Source organism: Eubalaena glacialis, chromosome 1 (assembly GCF_028564815.1).
Source record: "Eubalaena glacialis isolate mEubGla1 chromosome 1, mEubGla1.1.hap2.+ XY, whole genome shotgun sequence".
NCBI lineage: Eukaryota > Metazoa > Chordata > Mammalia > Artiodactyla > Balaenidae > Eubalaena > Eubalaena glacialis.
In genome coordinates this window covers 65,209,300-65,235,049 of record NC_083716.1, presented here as the reverse complement: position 1 = coordinate 65,235,049, position 25,750 = coordinate 65,209,300, and the positions used below count along the sequence as shown (strand labels likewise).

General features: G+C 48.6%; 1 protein-coding gene across 2 annotated transcripts in view; it reads left to right on the top strand.

Annotated features, from left to right (window-relative positions):
• TSPAN15 (tetraspanin 15) overlaps positions 1-25,750 on the top strand; it is a 62,705-nt gene that overhangs the window by 3,501 nt on the left and 33,454 nt on the right. Inside the window, exon 1 of one of the 2 annotated variants that reach the window (XM_061181422.1) lies at positions 9,529-9,781. The exons of the other annotated variant lie outside the window; for it this stretch is intronic. Coding sequence (XP_061037405.1) covers positions 9,686-9,781 — 96 coding nt within the window. The 5' untranslated portion in view covers positions 9,529-9,685. Of the gene's footprint in view, positions 1-9,528; positions 9,782-25,750 lie in introns of those variants that run through there. 2 annotated transcript variants of the gene reach the window in all.

Genomic DNA, 25,750 nt, shown 5'->3' with positions numbered 1-25,750 from the left:
ACCATTGCCACTAAGATCAGGAACAAGACAAGGTTGCCCACTCTCACCACTATTATTCAACATAGTTTTGGAAGTTTTAGCCACAGCAATCAGAGAAGAAAAAGAAATGAAAGGAATCCAAATTGGAAAAGAAGAAGTAAAGCTGTCACTGTTTGCAGATGACATGATACTATACATAGAGAATTCTAAAGGTGCTACCAGAAAACTACTAGAGCTAATCAATGAATTTGGTAAAGTAGCAGGATACAAAATTAATGCACAGAAATCTCTTGCATTCCTATACACTAATGATGAAAAATCTGAAAGTGAATTTAAGAAAACACTCCCATTTACCACTGCAACAAAAAGAATAAAATATCTAGGAATAAATCTACCTAAGGAGACAAAAGACCTGTATGCAGAAAATTATAAGACACTGATGAAAGAAATTACAGATGATACAAATAGATGGAGAGATATACCATGTTCTTGGATTGGAAGAATCAACATTGTGAAAATGACTCTACTACCCAAAGCAACCTACAGATTCAATGCAATCCCTATCAAACTACCACTGGCATTTTTCACAGAACTAGAACAAAAAACTTCACAATTTGTATGGAAACACAAAAGACCCCGAATAGCCAAAGCAATCTTGAGAAAGAAAAATGGAGCTGGAGGAATCAGGGTCCCTGACTTCAGACTATATACTACAAAGCTACAGTAATCAAGACAGTATGGTACTGGCACAAAAACAGAAATATAGATCAATGGAACAGGATAGAAAGCCCAGCGATAAACCCACACACATATGGTCACCTTATCTTTGATAAAGGAGGGAAGAATATACAGTGGAGAAAAGACAGCCTCTTCAATAAGTGGTGCTGGGAAAACTGGACAGCTACATGTAAAAGAATGAAATTAGAACACTCCCTAACACCATACACAAAAATAAACTCTATATTTTGATTTTGAATGTAAGGCCAGACACCATCAAACTCTTAGAGGAAAACATAGGCAGAAAACTCTATGACATAAATCACAGCAAGATCCTTTTTGACCCACCTCCTAGAGAAATGGAAATAAAAACAAAAATAAACAAATGGGACCTAAGGAAACTTAAAAGCTTTTGCACAGCAAAGGAAACCATAAACAAGACGAAAAGACAACCCTCAGAATGGGAGAAAATATTTGCAAATGAAGCAACTGACAAAGGATTAATCTCCAAAACATACAAGCAACTCATGCAGCTCAATATCAAAAAAACAAACAACCCAATCCAAAAATGGGCAGAAGACCTAAATAGACATTTCTCCAAAGAAAATATACAGATTGCCAACAAACACATGAAAGAATGCTCAACGTCATTAATCATTAGAGAAATGCAAATCAAAACTACAATGAGATATCATCTCACACCAGTCAGAATGGCCATCATCAAAAAATCTACAAACAATAAATGCCGGAAAGGGTGTGGAGAAAAGGGAACCCTCTTGCACTGTTGGTGGGAATGTAAATTGATACAGCCACTATGGAGAACAGTATGGAGGTTCCTTACAAAACTAAAAATAGAACTACCATACGACCCAGCAATCCCACTACTGGGCATATACCCTGAGAAAACCATAATTCAAAAAGAGTCATGTACCACAATGTTCATTGCAGCTCTATTTACAATAGCCAGGACATGGAAGCAACCTAAGTGTCCATCTACAGATGAATGGATAAAGAAGATGTGGCACGTATATACAATGGAATATTACTCAGCCATAAAAAGGAACGAAACTGAGTTATTTGCAGTGAGGTGGATGGACCTGGAGACTGTCATACAGAGTGAAGTAAGTCAGAAAGAGAAAAACAAATACTGTATGCTAACACATATATATGGAATCTAAAAAAAAAAAGAAAAAAAATGGTCAGAAGAACCTAGGGGCAAGACGGGAATAAAGATGCAGACCTACTAGAGAATGGACTTGAGGATATGGGGAGGGGGAAGGGTAAGCTGGGACTAAGTGAGAGAGTGGCATGGACATATATACACTACCAAACGTAAAATAGATAGCTAGTTGGAAGCAGCCGCATAGCAGAGGGAGATCAGCTTGGTGCTTTGTGACCACCTAGAGGGGTGGGATAGGGAGGGTGGGAGGGAGGGAGATGCAAGAGGGAAGAGATATGGGGACATATGTATATGTATAAGTGATTCACTTTGTTATAAAGCAGAAACTAACACACCATTGTAAAGCAATTATACTCTAATAAAGATGTTAAAAAAAAAAAAAAAAGAATCTGCCTGCCAATGCAGGGGACACAGGTTCGAGCCCTGGTCCAGGAAGATCCCACATGCTGCAGAGCAGCTAAGCCCGTGCGCCACAACTACTGAGCCCATGCGCCACAACTACTGAAGCCCGCGTGCCTAGAGCCCGTGCTCCGCAACAAGAGAAGCCACCGCAATGAGAAGCCCGTGCACTGCTACGAAGAGTAGCCCCCGCTCACCACAACTAGAGAAAGCCCACACGCAGCAACAAAGACCCAATACAGCTAAAAAATAAAAAAAAATAAAAAAATACAAAAGAGGTGATTATGTGAAGGCCCACAGCTCAGTGCCTGATGCTAAATAAATAACTGGTCAAGAATAAGTGGAGATCCTTGAGAGTTAAGATGCGATGGGAAGGAGAAGTGGCCTAAATTCTGAGCCACGAGATGGCACTAAAAGGAGTCAAGGAAAACCTGAAGGACAACAAAAGTCTCTCCTCAAGAAGAAATATATAGACTCAAAAATGCAGTACTTTGGGGGAAGAATTGGAGGAAGAGGAAAAAAGGAGATGGGTATTTGAGTTTAAAAAATTTTTTTGGCTCTAAGAATGTACCAGTTAGCTTCTGCTGTATAACAAACCATGCCAGAATTTAGTGCCTTAAAACAACAATCTCTAAGTTGGTTCTCTAAGTTGGCACATTTAGGCTGGGTTCAGCTGCTTTTGCCTGGACTCATTCACATAGATATAGTCAGCTGTGGCATGGATGGGCTGGATGGTCTAAGATGGTTTCACACACATGTCTGGTGGTTGGGGACTGCCAGCCAGGAACCTTGCTTCTGTCTCATGTGGTTTCTCCAACTAGCTCATACTTGTTCCCATGGCAGTGTCATTCCAAGAGGGACCAAAGCAGGAGCTGCAAGGCTCTTGATTCCTAGGCTTGGAACTCAACCAACCTCACTTTTGTCACATTTTGTTGGTGAAAGCAAGTCAGAATGCCAGCATAGATTCAAGAGGTAAGGAAACAGATTCTATCTCTTGATGAAGAAGCTGCTGAAATTCCTGACCATTGAAACTCTTCCACATAGGTGCTAACTCTTGCATATTTGGCCTGGGAGGCTGTTTGGTGGGTTGGGAAGAAGTCCATGTATGCACTCCCATGTGAATGGCTTCGTACACCTGCCTGCTAGTGTACACTTCCCCGTGTTGTCTGCACTTACCTCCTCCATTTCTTCCCTTCCTTTCTCTCCTCCAACCACTCCAATCAGGATTTTGTTCCTATTGTTCCATTGAAAGAGCTCTTATCAAAGTCACCAGTGACCCGCATCTTGCAAAGCTGATGATCAGTTCTCTGCTCTGCGCCACCCACCCCTCGCCGCCCTCTCAGAGCATAGTTGAAGCCTCAGCATATTAAGGGGGGGTTCCCAGGACATTAAGTGCTGTTGAGCATCTCTTAACTTCTTGAAGGCCTTTCTTCTCTAGGCATCCCTGTCACCTTTCTGGCCTCACTTTCCTTCTACCTCACTGGCTGTACCTTTTCTGTTTTCTTTGCCAGCCTCTCTTCCTCTCAGAGGAAGGGGCCCCAGGGTCTGTCTTTGTCCCTCTACTTTTGCTACATTTTCTCCCTAGATGATCTCACATAGGCCCATGATTTAAATTGACCTGATGACTCTCAAATTTATATCATCCAGCTTAAACCTCACCTCTGAGTTCCCTGGACAATTCCACCTGGATTTTGAAAAGACAGCTCAAAAAGTTAAATGGCCAAACAAAGTAATTGATTTTTTTTTTTTAAAGGAAAGCTTTTTTCTTTTTTTTTTGGCCGCACCATGCGGCATGTGGGATCTTAGTTCCCCGACCAGGGATCGAACCCGTGCCCCCTGTAGTGGAAGTGCGGAGTCTCAACCACTGGGCTGCCATGGAAGTCCAGTAATTGATTTTTTTTTTTTAATTTACTTATTTTATTTATTTATTTTTGGCTGCGTTGGGTCTTCGTTGCTGCGCGCGGGCTTTCTCTAGTTGCAGCCAGTGGGGGCTACTCTTCGTTGCAGTGTGCGGGCTTCTCATTGTGGTGGCTTCTCTTGTTGTGGAGCACAGGCTGTAGGCACGCGGACTTCAGTAATTGTGGCACGTGGGCTCACTAGTTGTGGTTTACGGGCTCTAGAGCACAGGCTCAGTAGTTGTGGTGCATGGGCTTAGTTGCTCCGTGGCATGTGGGATCTTCCCGGACCAGGGCTCGAACCCATGTCCTCTGCATTGGCAGGCAGATTCTTATCCACTGCGCCACCAGGGAAGTCCCCAGTAATTGATTTTTTGACCCACTTCCCCCAGCAGCATTCTTTGTGACCTCCCTTACCTTTGTAAATGACAGCAACATTTACTTAGTTGCTCAAGGCAAAAGCACTTGGGAGCATCTTGATTTTCTTTGCCTCACATTCTACACCCAATCTGTCAGTAAGCTCTATTGGTTCTATCACCAAGATATATCCCCAATGCAGCCACTTGTCACTCTTCCCAGTGCTGTACCCCTGGTCCACAGCCTTTTGCACTGAGACTGTGCGAGGGCTTCCTAACCAGCCTTCCTCACCCCCAGCCCTGTCTCCTGTCTGTCCTCCATGCTGCAACCTTCTTATTTATTTATTTATTATTTTTTTTTGTGGCCACCACGCGGCATGTGGGATCTTAGTTCCCTGACCAGGGATCGAACCTGCGCCCCCTGCAGTGGAAGCTCAGAGTCTTAACCACTGGACCACCAGGGAAGTCCCAGCTGCAATCTTCTAAAGCTTAAATCAGATTCAGTATCACGTCCCTGCTTAAAACCTACCAGTGGCCCTCACTAAAACTGGAAACAAATCTACACTGTTTACGAAAGCTGTGAGGCTTCTTCCTATGCCTCTGATCTCTCCTTGTTCTACGCTCCCGAGGTCCTTGCATGAGCCACATGGACCCTCTCAAAGCTGCTTCTTCTCTCATGGCCTTTGTACCTGCTGCTTCTTCCACTAGAAGCTCTTCTCCCGCATCTTTAGCACATATCAGTACCTGAAATTACCCTTTTCATGTAGTAGTTGTCATGCGTGTTGCATGTCCCTGCCCCCCCCCCGCCCCCTACTCCCCCTTCCCATGCCCCAGTAGAAGAGAATAGAAGCTCTTGTCTATCTTGTTTACAGCTGTATCCCCAGAGCCTGGGGCAGGGCCTGAGTCATAGTAGAAGCTCAGTGTACATTTGCTGACTGATTTGTCTGTGAGGACTGTAGCTAAGATTGTTAGAACTAGAAGAAAAACAGTTCAGCCTCATGGTTTCACAGATGGGGAAGCAGAGGCAGGGATGCAAACTTATGAGAGCCAAGTTGATTGTGTACAATCCGTAGGTTTCTTTTTCATAAGCAGTAGTAGCCGCTAAAGGTGAGGTTAGTTATTTCCCCCTACAATCTCCCTGCCAGGTTATCATGATAATAGATCTCAGAACAAATTCTGCTACCCATACAAATATGTATACAACAAGCATTTACTAGCAGGAAGCCACAAAACCGGTTCATACAGTCTGTTCTGTAAAGTCAGTGAAGGCTCAGCCCTCTGTCCTTTTAGGTGCTCTGTCACCTTGCATGAAGGGTCCACTCAAGAAAGATACAACATTCTAGATGCAGGATTCAGCTAGACAGATGGTCACATCAGGCAACCAGAATCCCTCAGGATTTGGGATGCCTCAAGGATTTAGCCCAATGCATCATCCTTAAGTGAGATTTTTTTTTTTTTACTCTGAAGAAGGAATGGATGGTGCCCTTCATCATTTTAGCCAATCTACATATCTCGAATGCTACAGGCACACCTTGTTTTATTGCACTTCGCTTTATTGTGCTTTGAAGATACTGCGTTTTTTTACAAATTGGTTTGTGGGAGCCCCGTGTCAAGTCCAACAGCATTGCCTCATTTCATGTCTCTGTCACATTTTGGTAATTCTTGCAATATTTCAAATTTTTTCATTATTATATTTGTTATGGTGATCAGTGATCTTCGATGTTACTATTGCAAAAAGATTATGACTCGAAGGCTCAGATGATGATTAGCATTTTTTAGCAATGAAGTATTTTTATTTATTTTTTAAAAGTTTTTTTTTTTTTTTTTAAGGTATTTCCTGGGCAGCTCCTGTCTTTTTTTTTTTTTAAGCTTAAGTTCTTTTTTTTTTTTTATAAATTTATTTATTTATTTTTGGCTGTGTTGGGTCTTCGTTTCTGTGCAAGGGCTTTCTCTAGTCGCGGCAAGTGGGGGCCACTCTTCATCGCGGTGCGCGGGCGTGTCACTATCGCGGCCTCTCTTGTTGCGGAGCACAGGCTCCAAACGCGCAGGCTCAGTCGTTGCGGCTCACGGGCCCAGTTGTTCCGCGGCATGTGGGATCTTCCCAGACCAGGGCTCGAACCCGTGTCCCCTGCATTGGCAGGCGAATTCTCAACCGCTGCACCACCAGGGAAGCCTTTTTTAAAAGTTTATATTTTTATTTTTTAAAAGTTTACTTCTTGGCTGTGTTGGGTCTTCGTCGCTGGGTCTTCTAGTTGTGGCGAGCGGGGGCCATTCTTCGTTGCGGTGCACGGGCTTTTCATTGTAGTGGCTTCTCTTGTAGCGGAGCACAGGCTCTAGGCGCTTGGGCTTCAGTAGTTGCAGCACGCGGGCTCAGTAGTTGTGGCTTGTGGGCTTAGTTGCTCCATGGCATGTGGGATCTTCCTGGACCAGGGACTGAACCCATGTCCCCTGCATTGGCAGGCGGATTCTTAACCACTGCGCCATCAGGAAGTTCAGCAGTGGAGTATTTTTAAATTAGGTATATACATTGCTTTTTTAGACATAATGCTATTGCACACTTAGTAGACAGTGGTATAGTATAAACGTATCTTTTATATGCACTGGGTAACAAAAATTCATGTCGCTCGCTTTATTGCGATATTGGCTTTATTGTAGTGGTCTGGAACCCAGCCTACAATATCTCCAAGGTATGCCGGCAGTAATTTCACCAAAAGATAGCTTATTTCTAATACCTGTTGTGCTAATTAATAAGCCATGAATTTCACTGATGCATTCATTATGGCGCTCTCTATGCTAATCATTATTGAGATAGGGAGAGCTGCAGGGCTGTGCTGAGCTGATTGGGTGTGACTGTGTACATCTCAGACATGGTGGAAGTATTTACAGTATGGAAAGTGGCAACAGGGTCTCCCTGCCCATCCCACCAACCAGAGAGCCAGTTATTAAACATTGACCAGCACACCACTGGATAGCTTAGAGCCCTCTGGACTGTGGCCTTTCTGATAAATTCTGGCTGACCACCTCACCCTCATGACTACCTCTAGACTTGGTGATACTCAGTCATAGCTGCACTTTAGAAATTACCTGGCACCTTTACAACAATATTGATTCCCAGGTCCCGGTTGGTGGAGATTCTGACTTAACTGGACTGGGGTGGGGCTTGGATATCAGGATACATTTAAAGCTCACCACGTGGTTCGAAACTGCAGCCAGGGTCACACTCCCACCTCTGTGTCATACTATTTATGCCGCATATTCTAACAAAGTTAATGGCAAAGCCAGGCTTGGCACCAGGCCTGCTGACCCCCAGCCCAGAGTTCCTGGCAAAAGGAGGGAAAAATTGAAAATAGGTCATTACTTCTTCTGAGATTTCAGTATTTGCAGATGTGTCTGAGGAGCAGCCCATAGTGCTTGGGGTTAGGTTGGGGGTGGGAGGGACAACGAAGTTGCTCAGGAGCCCGGGAAAGGCTGTGCTAGCCCCAAAGAGCTCCAGGCTCCCTCTGCGGGGGGGTCTCAGCCTCATCTCTCAGGGCGTCATCGTATAGGGGCTCAGGGAGAGCTGAGAGGGACCACTCAGATGTGTTCGTGTCACTAGGGAAGATTTGAAAGAGGAGAGAGTGCAGCTAGCTAGAGAGGTCAGGACTAAGGCGGGGGCAACTGAAAGAAAACCAGAGTGGGGAAGGAGGATAGGAGGGGAACCCCCAGGGAGAGTGAGACAGACAACCCCTCCGAGGGCAAGGTGCTGAGCTAGCCCTCCTGGGGATGGAGATGAGCACCTCCATGAGTAGGTGTAAGCCTGGCTCTATGGGGCTGGTGAGGGAAGGTAGTCCTTCAAAGAGGGGTAAAGAGTTAATTTCTTCCTCCTTAAAGGACAGAAAGGATGACTTCTAACCTTTAGGTAGGATGCCTTCTTAGCCCCCAGTTATTCATTTGAAGGTGACCCTTAGCAGTTCCTGGTTCCAAGTCTCTACCCAACCTTACAAGGCTTGCTTCCTAGTACCAGGAAACTGGCTTCTTTTTAACTCCCTGGGCAGGGCATTGCCTCCCTCCCCACCCCCACCTTACTTTCTTCTTTCTATGGCAGAGCCCTGGGGGCTGGGCCAGCCTGATCTCTATTTCTCTCTGGGAGGCTTGGGAGTCCAGGGCAGGGGACTGGGACAAGTGCGCCATTCCTGCAGTCACCACCAGGGACCCCACCTAGCGCTGCTGTGAGCTCACAACCTCTGGGCCACACATTTAATTCCTGAATGGCACAAACACTGATTGCTGGCCTCCGAAGCCCCAGGCTGAGCTAGGCCTGCAGGGAAAGGAAATAGCAGTGAGTCAAGGAGGGGCTGTGGGAGACAGACTCACAGCCAGGAAGACAGATTCTGACCCCAGGCAGGGGAAAGGCTGGGTGCGAAGAAGCTGGGTCAGACCTGGGCTGAGTGTGTGCAAGGGAGGGGGCTCCTGAGTTGGGGCGAGGGGGTGAGGGCTTCTCATAGGAGGAGGCCACTGGGGCAGGGTTGGGATCTCACCTGGCCGCAGAGAAGGGGAATCTCAGAGACTTGGGGAAAAGCCTCCAAACTGTTACAAAAGGAAACTGCGGGCCTCAGCTCCACGAGGGCCCCTAGCCGCACCCTCGTCTGCGGCACCTTCCTAGATGTGGCTCTCCCAACCCCCTTAGGCTGAGGCACTCCACTTCCTTATTCCATTCATGCCTTGCACACTCATTTGCACATTTTAACACATTAGCCGTAAATACTGCTCTTTTCCCATAGTCTTCTCTCTTGACAGCAGTGGAAAGCGAGCATTTCTGTGTACCCTGAATGAAGAAGCACTCTAGCTGTCTCCCTAGCGCCCCTCTGCACACACTCTCCCACGGCCCTCAACGTGCCTGAGCACAGGCGCTTCCAGAGCTGCACGCGACCTCGTTCGCAAAACCCTTGCCCCCGCCCCTCCCTCGGCCTCCTCTGGGTCCAGGCCGCTGCCCCGCCCCAGGCCCGCCCCCTCCCAGAGCGCCCATTGGCCCTGGGGCTGGGTGGACCCGGGCCGGGGCTGTGATTGCGGCTCGCTGGTGTCAGTCCCCGAGTGAGTGCCGGTGGCGGGGCGCGGAGCCGGGCAGGCAGCCTCAGGTGGGGCTGCTGGCAGCGAGGGACCCAGCCCGGGAGCCCCCCAGGATGCCCCGCGGAGACTCGGAGCAGGTGCGCTACTGCGCGCGCCTCTCGTATCTCTGGCTCAAGTTCTCGCTCGTCATCTACTCCACGGTGTTCTGGGTGAGTGACCCCAGTCGGGCCCCGGCATGGGAGGGGGAGTCGGCACTCCCTTGTTCACCCACAGGCTGAGCCGGCGGTGGGGGTGGGCTGGGTCCAGGCTTGTCTGCTCCAGGGAGGGGCAGAAGCGCACTCCTGGATTCTCGTCCCACTCTCCTTGCGAACTAGGAAATTATGGTTGCTCCAGCTCAGCCTGAATTTCAGCCGCCCGGTGCGGAGCCTTAGAGGTTGGTGGCAACGGCTCCGACGAAGGAGCTCCGACGAAGGAGCTCCGCCTGGCTCACCTGTGTGCACCTGACCAGCAGTTTGGTTCTGCGAGTCCGCTGCGCTTCCGCTGGTGCCGTAGGCTGTGGTTACCACGTTTGGCCGCGCTCACCCCACCTGCCGGGTATTACTGAGTTCGTCTCTCCATCCGTCTGCGGAGAAGTGGTCAGGCTTGTGGTCCGGAGTCGGGAGACCTGAACTCCTTATGCTGTCCCCACTATTTACTTGCCGATGCCCCTGAGCAAGATGCTTTTCCAGGTGCCTTGATTTCCTCTGTGGTAAAAGGAGGATTCCACCAGACGTGTGGTCTCCGGCTGCTCCCAGGTGCTCAGTAACTTAAAAAAGCCCCTGCACTTAACCTTCTCTCTCTCTTGTTGGGGGCAGGGTGGTAGTGGCTGGACACGAACCAGGCTTCGAATCCTGCCACTACCACTTTCCAGCTGGGTGATCTTGGGGAAGTTACTTCAACTCTCTAGGCCATAGTTTCTCCGTCTGCAAATGGAGACAGTAATTATACTCAACTTTCAGAATGGTTGTGGAAATTAAATGAAACAGGTCAAGTACATTGCTTATTATTATTATTATGGGCAAGGGAGCTGGGCCCTCCTGGTAAGCTGACCCAATAGACTGGATTTCTTCATGGAGATTTCAGACTAGGCTGGGCCCCCTCGTAGAAATGAGGACATCTTTCTACAGGCCAGTGCCAGCCCTGCCACTCTAGAATAGCCCCCTACCCCCAGTATGCCACAGGGCAGACTTGCCCAGGTACCTGACACCCCTCCCCCTCAAAACACATGTACACTCCTGGTCTTCTCCTCAGCCCTCACTGGGTCTATTCTGCTGGCAGGAACTGTTAGATCTGCCATCAAGCCTGGCTTTCCTTGTGACCCCTCTGTGGATGTGACCTTACCTGGTAGTCAAGAGATCCAGATTCTAGTCTTGCTCTGTTTTGAATCACTGGGAGAGCTTAGGCAAGTCATTTCCATGTTTGGGGCCTCGGAGCTGTTAATTGACTTGCCCAGCTCCCAGTCCAATTCTCTGACTCTATGTAACGTGGAAGAGAGAAGAGCAGTATGTGTGGGGGCCGGAGGATGGAGCACAGACCCACTGATGGAGGCTCCAGGGAGGCAGAAGGTTTTATGTGGAACTGGGATGGGGGTGATTTGAGCTGTCATTCAGTGGTTCTCAAAGTTGCATCGGAATCAACTACAGAATTTTAAAAACACTACAGATACCTAGGCCCTGGCATATGTATTTATTTAAACTTATTTAAGCTCCCCAGGTAATTCTAGTGTGTGGTCAGGGTTAAAAACAGCTGAGTTAGATGGTCTCGTAGGCTCTTTGATTCTGAGTCTGGGTTTTTTTTGTTGCCTTCTCCTTGTTTGTCTGGCCTCAGAAGCTCATTCTCTGTAGGTCAGAGTTGAAAGAAAGCAGGCTAAGGTTGATGGGTGGGGAGGTGGGAAAATAGGGGAAGACCAGGAGTCAGAAGGTGGGGGTTACTTTTTTGGCTTCACCCCTTCTCTTGATATATAATCACTGACCAGTCTCTTAACCTCCTCGCACCTCCATTTTTCCATCTGTAAAATGGATAACTGATACCCTGCCCCACACTTCATTGGATTGTTTTTGGGGTTAGTGATGTGGAGAAACAGTGACATGTGGGGAAACCAAGTGCTATAAAAAAGAAAGTTGCACAGTTAAAACGGAACTCGAATTTTCAAGGCCTTGTCCTGTCACTGTCCCCTGCAGCCCTGAGAAAAGACCACTCTGTGGCCTTTGCTTTGTCTCTCTTGCAGCAGGGTGCTCAGAATATTTGTCTCTCTTGGAGCAGGGTGCTCAGAATCTGCAAGAACTCAGAATCTTTCCTTTCCAGCCACCTGAGATTGCCTTACCAAATCGTTAACTTCCCATCCTTGCAGGTATTTGTGCTTAAACATCTCCCTATGCATGCCAAGAGCTCAGCCACCTGCCAGGGCAACTCCAGGTGCCAGAATTTGACTGCAGGGCGGAGGCCCAGTTTAAGTAATTTGTCCTAGACTGGGTTTGCTGTTAATTGGAAGCCATTACAGGAGAGCCTATAATCTCCGTCCCTTGGGAGGAGGAGTAGGGCCAAGGGTTACTTGCTTTATAAGCCCAAAGTGCCAACACTTTCATCTCAGTATTTAAGGAGCCATATGTTTTACCATAGCCATGCACCTTCTATAGGGCTTTTTGCTTTAAAACTTACTATCAAATAGGAAATGCAAGGACACTGTACAAAATTTAAAAGTATAGAAGAGTCGTCATCAGTGATAAGCCTTCCTCCTATCCCTCTCTCCTGGCCTGCCCTGTCCAGAGGAGACCTCTGTTATGAGTTTCTTATGATTCTTTTCTGAGATGCTATCCTAGGCACAGGATGTCCTAGGCACAAACATGTGCATATGTTATATATTCTTTTTTGTTCCCGCTGCATAAAGTAGCATACTATACACAGCTCTGCCCTTACCTTTTCACTTAAATTTAAATCTGTGTAAAATTTGGAGCTTTGCTAGGGGCTGCCTCATTCTGTTTGATGGCTGCATAGAATTCACTGTAGGCTAAGCCAAAATATACTTAATCAGTCTCCAGCTGGGGAACTCAGGTTGTTTCCAATCTTTCCTTACCGCAAGCAGTGCCGCAGTGAGCATCTTCGAACGTGTCATTTTGCACATATGTGTGTATGTCTTCAGGGTAATTTCTAAAAGTGGAATTGCTGGGTAAAAGGGTATATGAATATATAATATACATACAGAAATACACACACCATAAGTGTGTACAACTTGATTAATTTTTACAAAGTGAACACCACTGTATAATCAGCCCCCAGGTCAACCAGCAGAATGGACAGAAGAAGCCAGAAACTCCCATTGTGTCCACTGCCAGTCGCTACCCCTTCTCGCCAGTAGTAATCACTATTGGGATGTCTAATAGCACAGAACAGCTTCGCCTGTTTTTGTATGTGCATTAAAAATTTTGATAGATGTTGTTAAAATAGCCATACATAGAGGCTGTAACTATTATAATATTATTTACATGTAATATTATATTACTTTAAGCTGATCCACTTTTTAAACGTAAGTTTATTTTTAAAAGGAGGCTTTATATCACCACTGCCAATGGGGAACCAATATTCCTCATCAAAAATAGCAGGTAGAAATACAGATCAAAACTACAATGAGGTATCACCTACCACCGGTCAGAATGGCCATCATCAAAAAATCTACAAACAGGGACTTCCCTGGTGGCACAGTGGTTAAGGATCTGCCTGCTAATTTAGGGGACACGGGTTCGAGCCCTGGTCCGGGAAAATCCCACATGCTGTGGAGCAACTAAGCCTGTGCACCACAACTACTGAGCCTGCGCTCTAGAGCCCGCGAGCCACAACTACTGAGCCCACGCACTGCAACTACCGAAGCCTGCACGCCTAGAGCCTGTGCTCCACAACAAGAGAAGCCACCGCAATGAGAACCCTGGGCACCGCAACAAAGAGTAGCCCCCGCTCTCGACAACTAGAGAAAGCCTGCGTGAAGCAATGAAGACCCAACACAGCCATAAATAAATAAATAAACAAACAAACTTAAAAAAAAATCTACAAACAATAAATGCTGGAGAGGGTGTGGAGAAAAGGGAACCCTCTTGCACTGTTGGTGGGAATGTAAACTGATACAGCCACTATGGAGTACAGTATGAAGGTTCCTTAAAAAACTAAAACTAGAACTACCATATGACCTAGCAATCCCACTACTGGGCATATACCCTGAGAAAACCATAATTCAAAAAGAGTCATGTACCACAATGTTCATTGCAGCACTATTTACAATAGCCAGGACATGGAAGCATCCTAAGTGTCCATCTACAGATGAATGGATAAAGAAGATGTGGCACATATATACAATGGAATATTACTCAGCCATAAAAAGAAACGAAAGTGAGTTATTTGTAGTGAGGTGGATGGACCTAGAGTCTTGTCATACAGAGTGAAGTAAGTCAGAAAGAGAAAAACAAATACCGTATGCTAACACATATATATGGAATCTAAAAAAAAATTGTTCTGACGAACCTAGGGGCGGGACAGGAATAAAGATGCAGACATAGAGAATGGACTTGAGGACACAGCGAGGGGGAAGGGTAAGCTGGGACGAAGTGAGAGAGTAGCATTGACATATATACACTACCAAATGTAAAATAGATAGCTAGTGGGAAGCAGCTGCATTGCACAGGGAGATCAGCTGGGTGCTTTGTGACCACCTAGAGGGGTGGGAGGGAGATGCAAGAGGGAGGGGATATGGGGATATATATATACATATAGATGATTCACTTTGTTATACAGCAGACACTAACAAAACTTTGTAAAGCAGTTATACTCCAATAAAGATGTTAAAAAAAATAGCAGGTAAATATGACAGTAAATATAGTGCAGGGAAAACAAAACAAGTTATTTAATCCTAGCCTGATACTGTGGGTGCTGTAGGCTACAAACCTGAGGCTTGCCCTGGTTGTTCAAAAGCAGTTTGGCAAGTGTTTGAGAGGCGTAAAGACAAACCGACACCAAAGCTGAGATTTGCTCCTTGATGAGATTGGAAGGATCAGAAGGGAAATGAGCAATGAAAACTTCTCAGTCTGTGAGTCAATATGAATATGACCTTGAACCCCTTACAGTGATCTCTTGTCCCACACTTGGGGGCCCTCTTATTTTTAGAGGGCGACCTCGGGGCTCAGAGGGGGTGTGTCTCACGGTCACTGAGCAGAGCTGGCACTAGCCCCCACGTCTCCTCATTCCCAGTTCAGTGAGAAATGAGCTCACCCAGGGGCTCTTGGAGCCTCCTCTTCCCACCACATGGGTGAATCACTCTGATACATGTGCCCTTTGCCCACTGGGGACACACCTCTAATTATAGCACCAACCACAGGGTATCCTAGAGATCCGTTTACATGACTGTTTTTCCTCACTGGACTGTGGGCTCCTGGAGGTCAGGGGTGTAGCTCATTCACATCCTCTTCCAAATGCTGGTCTTGGGGCCGGGCACACAGTAGGTGCTCAGGGAAGGCTTGTTGCATTGGGGCAGTTGAGTCCCAACCTGCATCTTGGAAGCGAGGATTGGAGATATGGGTACCTGGATCAGAGGCTGAGCTGGGTGTGTAGCCAGCAGCGGTCAGGTTTGCTGACGCCTTGAATTTGCAAAGTGGGCTTTACTGATCATGGAGACACTGGCTCTCTAGAAAGCACCTGTTGTCTTGACAATGAGGTAGGGTTTTCAATTGGGTAATGGTGTCAGGGCTGAGGGGTGTTGATGATTGAGAAGGAAGTGGGTGTGGTTAGGTGATGAAGGTTATAAATGCCGGAGGCAATATTAACTCTTCTTGCCCTCTCCAAGGATGGGCCCCGTTATCATGTTTGATCTGTGATGCTTTATTTTTCCCTAATGTTTCATTGTTAAGAGTGTGGACTCTGTACCAAGCTATCTGGGTTCAAATCCCAACTCTGACACTTACGGGTTGAGTGACATAGGCACTAACCTCCATCTGCCTCAGTTGTCTTATCTGTAAAGTGGGTGACGCCAGAACCTACCTGAGAGTTGCTGAGACCATTAAATGGATTAATTATAGGAAGAGCTTAGAGCAATGCCTAGCACATGATAAACACTACACCAGCTACTTAAGGATTAGCTGTTCTTTCCCAACCTTCCTCTCTATTCTTCTTGGTACTCACTGAGAATTAGAAGGGCCCTTGAAGGAACCTCTAGTGTGACCTTTTTGTTTTACTGAGGAGAAAACAGGCCTGGAGAGAGGAAGCAAGTATCTGAGACCCCACAGCAAGTTAGTGACAGACGCAGACCAGGACCCTGTTGCCTGACTTCAGTTTCTTCATGGGGTCACTGTGACCTTTACCAGCCATTGTACCCCCAGCCCCTACCCCGTGGTAGTCCCTCCACATGTCAGGGCTCAAGGTGTAGGTGGAGGACAGCATTTCTGGAAGGAGTCAAATACCTGGCCTCTCACTTAAGCACAGAAGGAATTTCCTTTTTTTTTTTTTTTGGCTGCATTGGGTCTTCGTTGCTGTGCGCAGGCTTTCTCTAGTTGTGGCGAGCAGAGGCTACTCTTTGTTGCGGTGCGCAGGCTACTCTTCGTTGCGGTGCGCGGGCTTCTCATTGAGGTGGCTTCTCTTGTTGCGGAGTACGGGCTCTAGGTGCGCGGGCTTCAGTAGTAGCAGCACGTGGGCTCAGTAGTTGCAGCACGCGGGCTCTAGGGTGCATGGGCTCCAGTAGTTGGGGCTCGCGGGCTCCAGAGCGCAGGCTCAGTAGTTGTGGCGCACGGGCTTAGTTGCTGCGTGGCATGTGGGATCTTCCCGGACCAGTGATCAAACCTGTGCCCCCTCCATTGGCAGGCGGATTCTTAACCACTGCGCCACCAGGGGAGTCCATAGCAGGAATTTCTAAGTTTTGAAAAGAGCTTTGTTTGTGTGAAAATAATATGTGCACATAGTTAAAAAAGAATTCCAAGCAATTCAGGTAAGTACACAGACGAAAATAAAAGTCACCTTTGATTCTACCACTGAGAGAGAACCACTGTTGGGGTTAATACCCATTTGGACATCTCCTTGTACATATATGTACATATTTAACATTTTTTTATTGTGTTTGATTGATTGGGCAGGTCTGTTTCCCTCTTGTTCTAGGCAAGCATTTCAAAGAGAAAATAGTGAAACTCAAGCAGAAAGTGAGGCAGCCTTCACACTGGAGAAGCGGTTACCATGCCCCATGGGCTGTCAGAGATGATCTGGGGCTGGGCTCAGGCCTCAGGCCCAGAGAGGTCCTCCCTTCCCCCAGCTTGGCCATGGGACCTTTAAAATCCAGAGAATCAGGAAGGCAGTCCCGGAAGGGATTTGGAGAACCTTCTAATGCACTCATTTTCCATATGAGCAAGTAAGGCCCCGAGAAAGTTTCTTTGTGCTTAGTCGAGGCTTCTGTGCATGAACCCGCCCCCTCCTGTAAGAGAGGGGTTGCTTTAAGTTGTAGGAGTGGGTTGGGACCTCGCTGCCTTTGGTTGTTCGTTCCTGAGAAGCAGGAGTAACTACCTGCCCTTCTCCTTTCCCCTGCCCCGTGCCTCTTCTCTCTCCGTGACTCACAACACCACCCTGGGGTGGGGCTTAGAGTCAACCAGATTAGGGACTGATAATGCAATTTCCATACCAGTTGGCTCCATATACAGGGGAAAGATGTCTTCTGGGTAAGCCCGGACACAGGGGATTGAGAAGATAAACCTTTCCCAGAGAGCACCTCTGGATGTGAGTGGGTTGGAATCGACATCTTCGTGGAAGGCAGGAGATTGCAGTCTTGACCTGCCATTCCCTCCAGGGTGGGGACCATTTGCTTATTCAGTCAACAGAATAGTTATTTAATGCCTACTGTGTATATCAGGCACTGTGATAGTTACCAGGAAACAACTATGAATGAGACAGGTTAGTCCAAGCCCTGGAAGACAGACAAACCAGGAAATAAACCTAGTTGTGATAGGTGCTAAGGAGGAAATTAGGGAGGAAGTGGGAAGAAAGAGATGGGAGTTCCTACTTTAAATGGGGTGGTCAAAGAAGGCCTTTATGAGGAGGTCAAAGACTGAGAAGGACCCAGCCACAAAAAAGGCCTGTAGAGAGCATCTCAGACGGAGGGAGCGGTAAGTGCGCAGGGCCAAGATAGGCAGGTATGGCTGCAGCAGATGAGGAAGCCTAAGGGCCAAATTGTGGGTGGAGAGACTCTGGTCATATGAGGAGTTTGGGGTCTGAGTGGCCCAGAGGGGGGGTTTAATTGTCAGGACCTGATGGCTGTGCCATTTGGAGACATGGATCAAGTGCTGGTTCTGCTGTGACGCTGGGTGAAGGACCAACTCTCTGATTCTCTGCGGATACCCCGGAGGGCTGTGGGGAGGACTCTGCTAAATGAGAGATGTGGAAGCACCCAGCACACTGTAGGCCCGGTGTCCATGGGGGGATGGAGACTTATCTGGGGAGCCTTACAGAGCTCAGGGGAAGCTGGGACATAAGATGTGATGAGAAGTTCTGGAATTTGTCTTATCAGAGGAAGCTGCTTTCTGCTGGGGAGTCTCTGCCTGCTTAGAGCAGGTGGCTGTGGCCTTGCCCTTGGGCGGAGAAGTCTGACCCCTTGGGAGTGCATTCAGCCTCTTCTGGGGCCTGAGTTCTTCCCACCCTTTAGTTCCTAGGCTTTAGTGGTGTACCAGCAGAGGCTGTGTGCCACATGATGGGCACGTGGGTCTAGGGAGGCCAAACTAGAAGTATCCTCAATGCTCTGAGAGCACCTGGAGAAGGAGGGATGGGAGAAGCACTTCTGGGAGCCCAGGGGCAGGGTCTGCCCTTGCCAGGGAATGTCGGACAGGTGTACTGTTCAGCTCCAGGCTGGGCCTTCCCACCTGGGCCTGTGGGAGGGGAGACAGAGAAGACTAAGAGGTCAGCCCACGAGGGAGATGGAAGGTGAAATCAGGCAGCAGCAGCCAGTTGGAGGCAGCGTGTGGTTTCCTGCGGGGCTGCCTGGCCGTGACTGCAGAGGAGCCCTGGGGAGGACTTCCAGGAGGTGGGAGCCAGGCTTGAAGGGCGTGGAGGCCAGGCTGAGAGGAGTGGAGATGAGCTTTGGGAGAGGAGGGTGGGTCACTGCAGAATGGGATATTTGTTGGGCCTGGATGTTGAGGTCAGAAACACCCTTTGAGAGGACCAGGCCTGGAGGCCCAGCTCTACCACGCAGCAAGTTAGGAGAACGAGCACTTCCTGGTTGATGGTTGAGGAGCAGGTCTGATTGGCTACGTGACAAGTCACGGACAACTCTCTGTGCCTCAGTTTCCTTGTCTGTGGAAATGGGGTAATCGTTGTACCTCACAGGGGGCCAGGCTTGGATGGGGCGATGCCTCCAGGGCTCTTAGCGGGGTGTCTTGTGCGGTAAGCATCAGCGCGGATGCCGGGAGGAGAAGCATCGGATGCCGGGAGGAGAAGCATCGCTGGGTGGGAGCCAGGTGGCAGCTCGCTGGGTGTTGGTGAGAAGGGCTGGAGGGTGGGAGGAGCCTCCACTTTGCACTTGCATCACCATACATCGCTTCACTTCTCTGGGTCCTCAGAACAACCCTGTGAGCTGGGCACTTTCCCCTTTCACAGCTGAGGAGATTGAGGCCTAGAGAGGGGGACATGACTGGCACAATCCACCATTTGCATCTTTCACTGAGACCAGAGCTGTTTCACTGTGAAAGTGGTGCCTGTTGTGTTTTGTTTAATTCTTTCCAGAGTAGACTTCCGCACCAGTGGAGGCATTTGCATCTTGGCCTGCAGGGAAGTAAATATTTGCCCAGAGGGTAGAAGGAAAACAACCTTGGCCTGGTCATTCTCAGAGCCCTCCCCCTTCCTGCTGGAGAGCCCCTCCCAGGATGCAGCGTGTGGCCTTGGACAAGTCACAAGGCTCCTTGTGCCGTTTCCGTCTCTACCAGAGGATGGGCTGTGCTGGGTGCAGTGTGGGGGGGCCGCAGAGGTGCTTGGGGTCAGGCAGTCAGTTCCTGTGCACCCTTTGTGGGCTGGGCACTGGGCCCAGAGATGCACGCAGCCCCCAGCCCGCGCCGTCACAGATCGGGGCCAAGTCGCCCGGCTGGAGTGGAGTGGGGTGCTGGCTTCTGAGGCTGGCACCGAATTTGGAGACTGGGTCACTTCCTGAGGTCAAAAGACAGGACCTTCTGGGCCTTGGGCCTCTGAGGCCTCCCATCTTGAGGATTTCACAAGTGCATGTGTCCAAGCCCCATCTTCAGAGCTGATTGCATGGGTCTAGGGTGGGGCCCAGGCACCTATAATTTTTAAACTTCCCCGGGTGATTCTATCTAACGTGCAGCTGGAGTAGAAACTGCAGCTCATGGTGGTGTCTGTGAGGGAATTCTGATGGGAGTGGCCCGGTTTCCAAGCTGACTTTCTCTCTACCTGAATCCTGACTGCCTTGCTGAACCTTTTCCCAACCTCGCTGACAATCTGGACAGTCTCCGTGGGCTGGGAAGTCACTGTGCACATTTGGGAGAAGCTCACTGTGAGGGAGCCGTCCTGGAAGGGGAGGCTGCGCTAGCCAGGGGTGAAGGAGCGGGGGTGTTGGGTGGGGTATTGGCGGGGCTAGTCTAGGCTGGCGGAGGTGTGTGGAGACCACCAGCCTGGGGATGGGGGTGACCGTGTGGGAGGCTGGGCTTCTTCCGGGGACCCAGATGTGTCGGGGTTGGGGGGTGTCCATGGTTCTAGAAGTTTGTTTTCCTTTTGGTTATCTTTATAACATCCTTTAATCTGCTCTAAAGGCAACACGTCTCTGTAGTTAACTTTGTAACTTGAAGAAGTTTCTATAGAACCAGACTTGAGCTTCTTGAGTCAGGGATTCACACACTTAGGGGGTGAGCTGTGATAATTTCCCCCCCTGAAATTATGTCTCCAGTTTGAGAACTGCTGATGTGTAGGCATCATGTTGGAAAGCTGGTTGTGATCTATTGAGTGTCAGCGACCTGCAGTTCTGACTCTGTAGGGGAGGTACAGCAGGTGGTGGGGAAGCAGAGTTCCAGGTAGGTGTGATGAACTTGCTTGGGGTCACAGTGATGAGCTAGGGGCCAGTTTGTGGAAGGATGGGGACTTGACTTCTGACTCTGACCAGTGAGCTCTGTAGTGGGTTGGATGGTGGCCCCCCCACCACAAAAAGATGTGTTCATGTCCCAGAACCTGTGAATGTGGCCTTATTTGGAAAAAGGGTCTTTGCAGATATAATTAGGTTCAGAATCTTGAGATGAAATCATCCTGGATCGCCTGAGCGTGCCTTAAATTGAATGACAAGTATTCTTGTAAGAGAAAGGCAGAGGGAGCTTTGAGACAGAAGAGAAGACACAAACACACCTAGGGGAGAGCCGTGTGAACGCAAAGGCAGACGAACCAAGGAATGCCTGGAGCCACCAGAAGCTGGAAAAGGCGAGGAAGGATTTTCCCTTAGAGCCTCTGGAAGAAGCATGGTCCAGCAACACCTTGGTTTCAGACTTCTGGCCTCCAGAATTTTGAGAGAATATGTTTCTGTTATTTTAAGCCGTTTGTGGTCATTTGTTGCAGCAACCCAGAAAACCAGTGCAAGTCCTTTCTGCTTCACCAGGTTGCCTCGCTAGGGAGGGGTCCAATTGAGCAGGTCCCTGAGTATCCCTTTCCTTTCTGTGGGTGCTGAAGACAGAGGACAAGGGGTGGGGATGGGGAGAGTAGCCGGGCTGGCAGAGGGTAAGGCCCACAGTCCCACCCCTGCTGGTGGCCCCGCCCCTCCTGCAGCCCCGCCCCAAGCGGCCTGCCCTACACAGGCCCCGCCCCTTCCCAGCAACTGTCTGCCCACACAGGTCAAAGGCTATGCTCTACAACTGATTTCTGCAAGGAAAGCCTGATAGAAAGAGGTTAAAGCATGAGAAGGGAATATAAGTTAGCTCTCAAGAAGGACTTCCTGATTCTGAAAAGAGTTAAATTGAAACCGCTTTCTAAGTGGGGCTGTAAAATATCTGTGATTCCCTTACAACCTTTCTGAACAGGAGTATCACCCATCACTTGGGGCAGTTAGTTGGGTGGGGTTCCAGTTGGGCGAACTTCAGAGGGCCGTGGAGGGCATCTGGTGCAGCAATGCCTTCCTTTCAGAGGGGAGGAAACTGAGACCAGACCACATGGCAAGTGCCTCTGGTTCTAATACCTCCATCGTTCAGAGGGGACAGTGGGCACTGCTCAGTGATTTCACCCCAGTGGCGTGCTCTCCAGCTGGGATTATTGGTGTCCCTACTGTAAACGGGCCTGCTGCTGCACCTGGGGACAGAGGCCTGATGTGTGACTTATCACAGACTGGCCTTCTCTGCAGAGCCAGAAAGAACTCAGGCAGCGGGAGCGCTTGTGCGTGCCACCGGGGAGCACTGTTTGCCTGGCCCTGTGCTGGGTTGGTGGGGACAGATGAGCCAGCCCCGTCCCTTGAGAAGCTGGCACTCACTGAGGCCTAGCAGTGTGCTCAGGACAGCTGCAGATGTTCTGTGATTGGAGTGGGGTGGGCTAGCGGCTCCCAGGAGGCTCCGGTGGGTGGGGACGCTTAGTCAGCAGTGGAGACTTGGGCTCTGGGCTCCCCACAGGGGTGGCAGCAGCCACTTGACTCTTTCCATCTTCAAGGGGGGGGTGGACTCAGGATCAGAGCAGAAAGAAGACGAGGACAGGAATTGTTCAGGGACCCACAGTCCTGAGACAGGAGCGGCCCTGTTTGTTTGTGTCTTGGTTCTCCACTGCAGTCTCCTCTGGTGCTCACCTCACTTAGAATTAAACGTTCCCCTTTCCAGTTAGAAAAGCTCCCCTGGCTGCCCTCTGTCTAGCCTGGTTGTGCCTTCTGCTTCCTCCTCTTCTGTCTTTTTAATTTTTTTCTTTCAGTTTTATTGAGATATAATGGACATACAGCACTGTATACACTTAAGGTGTACAGCATAGTGATTTGACTTACATCATGAAATGATTATCACAGTAAGTTTAGTGAACATCCATCATCTCATACAGATATAACATTAAAGAAATAGAAAAGAAAAAGTTTTCTTTGTCATGAGAGCTCTTAGGATTTACTCTTTTTAAGAACTCTCAGGGACTTCCTTGGTGGTGCAGTGGTTGAGACCCCGCACTCCCAATGCAGGGGGCTCGGGTTTGATCCCTAGTTGGGGAACTAGATCCCATGTGCATGCCGCAACTAAGAGTTCGCATGCCGCAACTAAGAGTACGCCTGCCACAACTAAGGAGACATCGAGCCGCAACTAAGGAGCCCTCGAGCCACAACTAAGGAGCCCGGCTGCTGCAACTAAGACCCGATGCAACCAAAAATGTAAATAAATATTTAAAAAAAGAACTTTCATACATAACATACAGCAGTGTTAATTATATTTATCATATAGTACATTACATCTCTAGCATTAATTGACCTTATAACTGGACTCTTTGTCTTTTTTAAAGCTAACAATTAATGAGCCCTTCCTATGTGCTGGACTGAGTTGTCTCCTAGACATTCTCTCCTTTAATCCTCCAGCAACCCTCAGAGGCAGTTTTAGGGTTATTGCCCCATTCTACACTGAGGTAAAGAGAGGCTCAGAGAGGTTAGGGAACTTGCAAATAAATGCAAAACCTTATCCCCTCTCTTCTGGCGGATTTCTCGATGCCTTCCTATCCCAGGTGTTTGTCCTTAAGAGAAGGACGCTTTTAAGGGAGGTGGGCTGTTTGGGGATGGGTTGTTTGTTCATTGGTTCGGTCCTTTAGTCACTCATCTAACATTTCCCAGGCATACGGGGGCCCTCTGGTTCTCCCTGAGGTGCTGCTAGAGGAGCAGGGGCCCTGGAGTGGGGACCAGCTTCCTGGGGCCAGGGCCCCAGGGAGGTGGGCTGACTGTCATACTCTGTGGAAGGGCGGGAGCAGACCTGAAGTGGCACAAGGCACCTGGGCCAGGTCCCAGCGGGCTCTCTGAAGCTGCAGGAAGGCGGAAATGGAGCCTGCATCACCGTCCTTCAGAAGCAGGTTTTTTATTTTTCTTTTATGAGAGGATATGCCAGGGCGTGAGAACTCTTTGTTCCCGATGAGGGAGGGCAGCTTGCAGTGGAGAGAGCACTGGACTGTGTGACCTTATGGGAGTGACTGCCTCTCTCTGGGCCTCAGATTCCCATCTGCAAAATAAGGGGGTGGGGCCAGAACAGCATCTATTTCCTTAGTCCTGGTGGTCCACAAGACGATTTTAGGTGGTTCCTGGGGGAACATTTTAAAATTTAATACGTGTGCATTAGGTGTAATGTGTATTAAAGAAAATAACTAATACCTCAGATCTATGATGTCATAGATGTTGATTAGGTTAGGCCAGGACCATATTTATTTTAGTAAGAAAAGTCAGTCAATTTAAAGAAAAATAGTGGCACCTCCCGGTCAGGTGTAGGCACTTAACAGTCTTTGTATCTGCTGACTTTTAAAGAAAGAATGGGGATTCTCATTATGTGTTACAGCACCTTACAGTTTACAAAGGAGTTTCCCCATCTCCCCAGGTCCTTTGAGTGACCATTAGGTGGGTGTTATCATTCCTGTTTAACAGCAGAGGCGGCCGACCCTCAGAGAGGGAAGTGATCTGTCCAAGGTCACACAGCTCCTAAGTGCAGAGGGCCTCAGCTGGCACGTGCTCTTTGCCAGTCCCACCAGCCCAGCCTCAGGGAGCGGTGGGTCACTCGGCCTTACCTCCTCCCACAGCTGGCACCGGCTGTTATCATATTGTTGGTTTGTCGTATGCATCTTCTCTTGTCCTAATTTCCTTAAAGCAGAGAAGGATGGGATTGAAGGTGACGAGTGACCCTCTCTGTCCCTTCCTCCAGGCCTCTAACCCGTGCACAAGGAGAAGCGTGTCCTACAGCCCCCCGGGGTGCGGTTTTCTAGTGAGCTCGCTGGATGGATAATAGGTAGGTTCCCGTCACAGCCGATATTTAGCCCCAGTTGGCAGTTAGTGAAACATCTGGTGAGGGCATTAATTCCAGGCCAGAGGAGGCTGCCTGCCCTGAGCCTCTGGTGAGCCAGCCCCTGGCTGTGGCTACTGAGACTTCCCAGGCCAAAGGGAGACTCAGACTGTGAACAGATCTCCTCTCAGAAGAAATGGAACTTGGATCTTGCTTGCTGCTTCAACGTTTTTATTGTTAAAAAATAAAAAATAAAACATAAAAAAGGTTAAAGAATGATGCAGTGAACACCCATATGCCCACTAACCAGAATCAGTAATTTTAACATTTGGCCATGTCAGAGTAAGTTGCAGACATCATGACAATTCACCCCAAATATCCTCAGATGCATCTCCTTAAACAAAATTGTCCTTGGATACAACCACAACACCACTATATACCAAGTCCATGTTAAAACTTCTCCAGTTATCCTTAAGATATTTCTCATAGTGCATTAAAAAAAAAAAATCAGGATCCAGAATTACAGTTCATGCATTACAGTGGATCTCATTTTGACGAAAAAGGTCCCAGTGCATCTGAAACATGAGGGGTGACCTCTGAGGCCTTGAATGTTATAGGTTCTGGAGTCCTAGGGAAGACAGTCATGTGTTACTTGCCTGCATTTGTCTGATCCACCAAGACCTACTGGGGTCTTGCCCTCTAGTTGCTTAGGAAAATTCAGAAAGCAGAGAGGAAGAGGCTTGCTGGGCCTGGATATCCATGTGGAGCTGCTGAGCTCCCACCCTGTATGAGCCCTCTTCCCATTGGAAGGAGAACTGCTCAGTGGCTGGAAGCCAGACCCAGGACTCCCTGAGTGCCCACTGTCAGTCACCAACGGCATGTGCTGGGCCCTGTGCTAGGCAATGCGGGGAGATGCTCTAAAGAGCTTCGAGACCCGGGGCCCGCCGCCCACGGTCTGCTTGGGGACACCCAGCACGCCCTGGTGTTATCTGTTCAAAGATGCTCTGTTTGCAGACAACCAGCTTGTCGGGATGTGTGGGGCGGAGCCTCTTTGTTCCTTGGGGAAGGGGGGGCGGCAGAGGCCCTTCTTTCACGCAAGACAGGGAGCACTAAATAAGTAGTGCCTAATCAAGCTGTGATGGGGAAATGAACTTAAAAAAATATTTTTTAAACCCACAGAAAAGTTGAAAGAAGAGTTCAAAGAACGCCTGCATGCCTTTG